Raw genomic sequence first — 4,055 nt, 5'->3', positions numbered from 1 at the left:
AAAAAAATATTTTTATTGATTTCAGAGAGAAACATCAATGATGAGAGAGAATCACTGATCAGCTGTCTGCCTCCTGCACGCCCCCTACTGGGGATCAAGCCTGCAACCTGGGCATGTGCCCTGACCGGGAATCGAACAGTGACCTCCTGGTTCATGGGTTGACGCTCAACCACTGAGCCACACCGGCCGGGCTCCTCTCCTTCATTTTAGAGTGTGTTGGGCTAGGAGTGAGTGTTCTAAGCCAGAGGAGCCCTCTCGACCTCCCCTGCCCAGGAAACCCAGGCCCCGTAGAAGATGGTTCAGGTAGTAAGTAAACATAGGTTCTTTGGAGGCTCCCAAGCGGCCATAAGTTAGCTCCTCACTCTCCTCTCTCCGGTTTCCGCTTTTGCAGATGTAAAGTGGACATCGCCTCGCTCCCACTCAAGCAAGCCAACTGCTTGGAGCTGCCCCTGGACAGCTGCCTGGGGGCCCTCCTGGTGCTGATCACGCTGACGCCCTGCGGGGGGGTCTCCGTGTCCGACCTGTGTGTGTGCCCCTTGGCGGACCCCAGCGAGAGGAAGCAGATCACCCAGCGCTATGTGAGTGCTTTGCCCCGCGACACCGTTCCGGCCACACCCCCACTTTTTAGAAAATGTTTTTATTGATTTCAGAGAAGAAGGGAGAGAGGGGATAGAAACATCCATGATGAGAGAGAATCATGGATGGGCTGCCTCCTGCACGCCCCCTACTGGGGATCGAGCCCGCAACCCGGGCATGTGCCCTTGACCAGGAATCGAACCATGACCTCCTGGCTCATAGGTTGATGCTCAACCACTGAGCCACGCCGGCCGGGCAACCCACCCCCACTTTGAAGTCGCACCAAAGTCCATGAACTGAGAAACCGCGTAGAAAGAGATCTTTGTCCAAAGTTTAATGGTGTGTCCCATAAAACAAGACATCCGACCTAGAGGTTAATGTGTTCGTGAGAAGGTGGAAGCAGATTAGAATTTACCCTCCTGCTATTCTCTGGCCAGGCCAACGGATTTTGAATTTGTAGCTTTTAGGAAGTCTTTGGAGAAAATTGAAGTCCTCAAGTAGACAAACTACTGTTTAGCAGGTCTGTGCAGGTGGATGGGAATTTTAATACACGTTCATCACAAAATAGCTATTTTTTTAAAGCGACTATTCATGGTCACAGTGTTATAGATACGTTTCCAGAACCTTCTAGATGCAAGTGAGTCAGTGCTTGTGTCTTACCAAGCCAAGCCCTTCACAGGCAGGGAGAACTGTTGTGCTACCCGACCCGGGATAATATTGGCATCTGAGAATTTTGTCTAAGTCGTTGCCATGTGCTTAGAAGTCCACGCAGCGCTTTTAAATCAGACGGCTCTGTCCTCTTCATCTATTGTTTTCTCCTCTGGCTTTCTCGGTGTCTTTATTTGCATTCCATTTTTATCTCATCCTCTGTGCAAATCAATATGTTTGTTGCCACCCACGAAAGACACGCTTTAGGAAAGTGGCAAAAAAATGAAGCAAAGACGAATCTTTATTTAATGGGAGTATTATTCTCGGCATAAACTTCAGTAACTCCCATCCCTTCCCCGGGCAGGTGTATTGATTAATTGAAAAATTCTCCGTCTTCGGGAGTACAAAACCTGTGGCCACACATCTTATTGTTAACACGCATTCTACAGGCAAGGTTGGCGTCCTCCAAAGACGTTTCGACACAATCTACTGTTCATATTTTTTTCGGATGGCTTTAGGTAAACGAGTGAAAGATTGGTGATGAAAAATAAAACTTTCCTCCAATTTTCCCATGGATAACTTGGAAATTTTACCAAATTCATGAGGTGTGTCATGTATTTGTAAGGTGGCACTAGACAAGATCATAATAACTGCTGTAAGTAATGCCTCAGGATTTCCAGAGTACTAATTGAAAAGAGATTTGGAAAGGCTGATCAAGAGAGATACAGTATTTATTTTTAATTTTTTTGGTTTATATATTTCTTTATTGATTTCAGAGAGGGAGGGAGAGGGAGAGAGAGATAGAAACATCAGTGATGAGAGAGAATCACTGATCGGCTGCCTCCTGCATGCCCCCAAATGGGGATCGAGCCCATAATCCAGGCATATGCTCTTGGCTGGAATCGAATCTTGGACCCTTCAGTCCGAAGGCCGACACTCTATCCACTGAGCCAAACCGTCTAGGGCTAAATTTTTTTTTTTTAGTTAGCCACTTCATAATAAAAGCTTCATAATAATTAAGATTTGCTTAACCTAACATGCACTGTTGCTAAGAACTTTCTAAAGCTGTTTCTGATCTGCATCAGAAAAGAATGCTATATTACAAGACATGAGTTTCAGACACCTGGATTTAAAAATAAAATGTTTTTATTTATTTTAGAGAGAGAGGAAGGGAAGAGGTATAGAGAGATAAAACATTGAAGATATGAGTGGCCAATATTTTTCCACATATAATAAAGGGGAATAGAGTCATTGGTTTATTCCCATAAAGAACTTTTGAGTATCTCAGATAAAAATGTATGAGAGTAGCCCTGGCTGGTGTGGCTCAGTTGATTGTGTCATCCCTTGCACCAAAGTGTTGCTGGTTTGATTCCGGGTCAGGACACATACCCAGGCTGTGGGGTTGGTTCCTAATTGGGGTGCATATGGGAGACAACCAATCAATGTTTCTCTCTCACATTAATCTTTCTCTCTCTTCCTCTCCCTTCCTCTCTCTCTAAAATAAATAAAAACATTTTATTTTTAAATCCAGGTGTCTGAAACTCATGTCTTGTAATATAGCATTCTTTTCTGATGCAGATCAGAAACAGCTTTAGAAAGTTCTTAGCAACAGTGCATGTTAGGTTAAGCAAACCTTAATTATTATGAAGCTTTTATTATTCTACCCTGAAATGCTTCAATGACAAGGATTTTTTAAAAATCCTGCCATAAGCCCCCAGGGTCAACTTATCACAGGTTTTTAGTTATTTGATGATGGCACAAATACTATATCCAAAGGTTTGAAAGTGGCATCCTGTTCAGTGAGTGTGTGCTGAAAGCATTCGAATGATTTTATCTGCTTATATCTCTTTGAAACTCGAGTTTTGAAGGACGTAATGTACATAGACTTCTGAATATTGACTGTATATATGCTTAAGAATTAGACGGTATATTGGATAGATATTTACTTACTGCCATATATCAGTAGATATACCGGGTGGGCCAACATAGGTTAACAGTTGTTTATATTGAAACTACTACAGTAATTAATGAATTATAATGCAAGAATAAACTATATGTTTCGCATCCTCACAATGATAAACCTACTTTTGCCCCGCCCTGTGTCGAAGTCTCAGCAAACAAAAAATTAGCATAAATGCAAATGTTACATGCAAATACAAATCTGATGCTGGATGCTCCATCTCCAATGGAATGAATGAGCTAAAGCGTGGACCAGAAAATTCACTCTCCAACTGCATCCTCCTCTCTTCCCCGCGGTAATGAGCATCCACGGACGGTCCATATGTCGTCCTCTGGTTCTCCATAAAGTTCGCACAAACGAGGTCAGAATAATGGTGCCTCCCCGGGTGATTGAAAAGTTTCATTACAGCGAAAGACGGAGACGAGGAGAATGCCGCTCCACGCGCATCTTCCCGGCGGGATGCCTGCGCTGTCGCCACAGGGCCGTGTTAAAAGTCGATTGTCTCTGTGTGTAATGTGTTCATTTCGGAGCCGGAGTTAATTAACTCTCAGGCGCTTGTCATCTGGTTGCTGTCGATGCCTCAGTGTCCCGGTGACGGATACGGTGCACCGTGCAAGGTTTCCGGGTGGTTGTGTGAGAAAGGCCGCGGTCCTTGGAGAAAGCTTTTCCTGGAGGGCGCTGTGGCATGAGGGGGCAGGAGAAAGCTGCTTCATTGGTGATCCACGTGTGTGTTTTGTTTGTTTTTTCCCCTCAGTGCTTGCAGAACTCCCTGAAAGACATGAAGGACATCGGCATTTTACAAGTGAAGGTTTTAAAGGCTGTGGACCTCTTAGCTGCTGATTTCTCAGGTAGGAACCATTTTCATGCACTT

At 44.4% G+C, this 4,055-nt stretch overlaps 1 protein-coding gene across 3 annotated transcripts in view; it reads left to right on the top strand.

The window, feature by feature from the left end:
- The window catches only part of MCTP2 (multiple C2 domains, transmembrane 2), a 150,616-nt gene that overhangs the window by 73,171 nt on the left and 73,390 nt on the right, over positions 1-4,055 (top strand). For all 3 annotated transcript variants that reach the window (XM_005869918.2, XM_014542631.1, XM_014542632.1), the window contains 2 exons: positions 392-578; positions 3,939-4,032. In XM_005869918.2, coding sequence (XP_005869980.1) covers positions 392-578; positions 3,939-4,032 — 281 coding nt within the window. The remainder of the gene's footprint in view (positions 1-391; positions 579-3,938; positions 4,033-4,055) is intronic.

This window comes from Myotis brandtii, unplaced genomic scaffold (genome assembly GCF_000412655.1).
Source record: "Myotis brandtii unplaced genomic scaffold, ASM41265v1 scaffold308, whole genome shotgun sequence".
In the NCBI taxonomy this organism is placed as follows: Eukaryota; Metazoa; Chordata; class Mammalia; order Chiroptera; family Vespertilionidae; genus Myotis; species Myotis brandtii.
The sequence above is the reverse complement of the archived record's forward strand: the minus strand, read 5'-3'. Positions and strand labels throughout refer to the sequence as shown.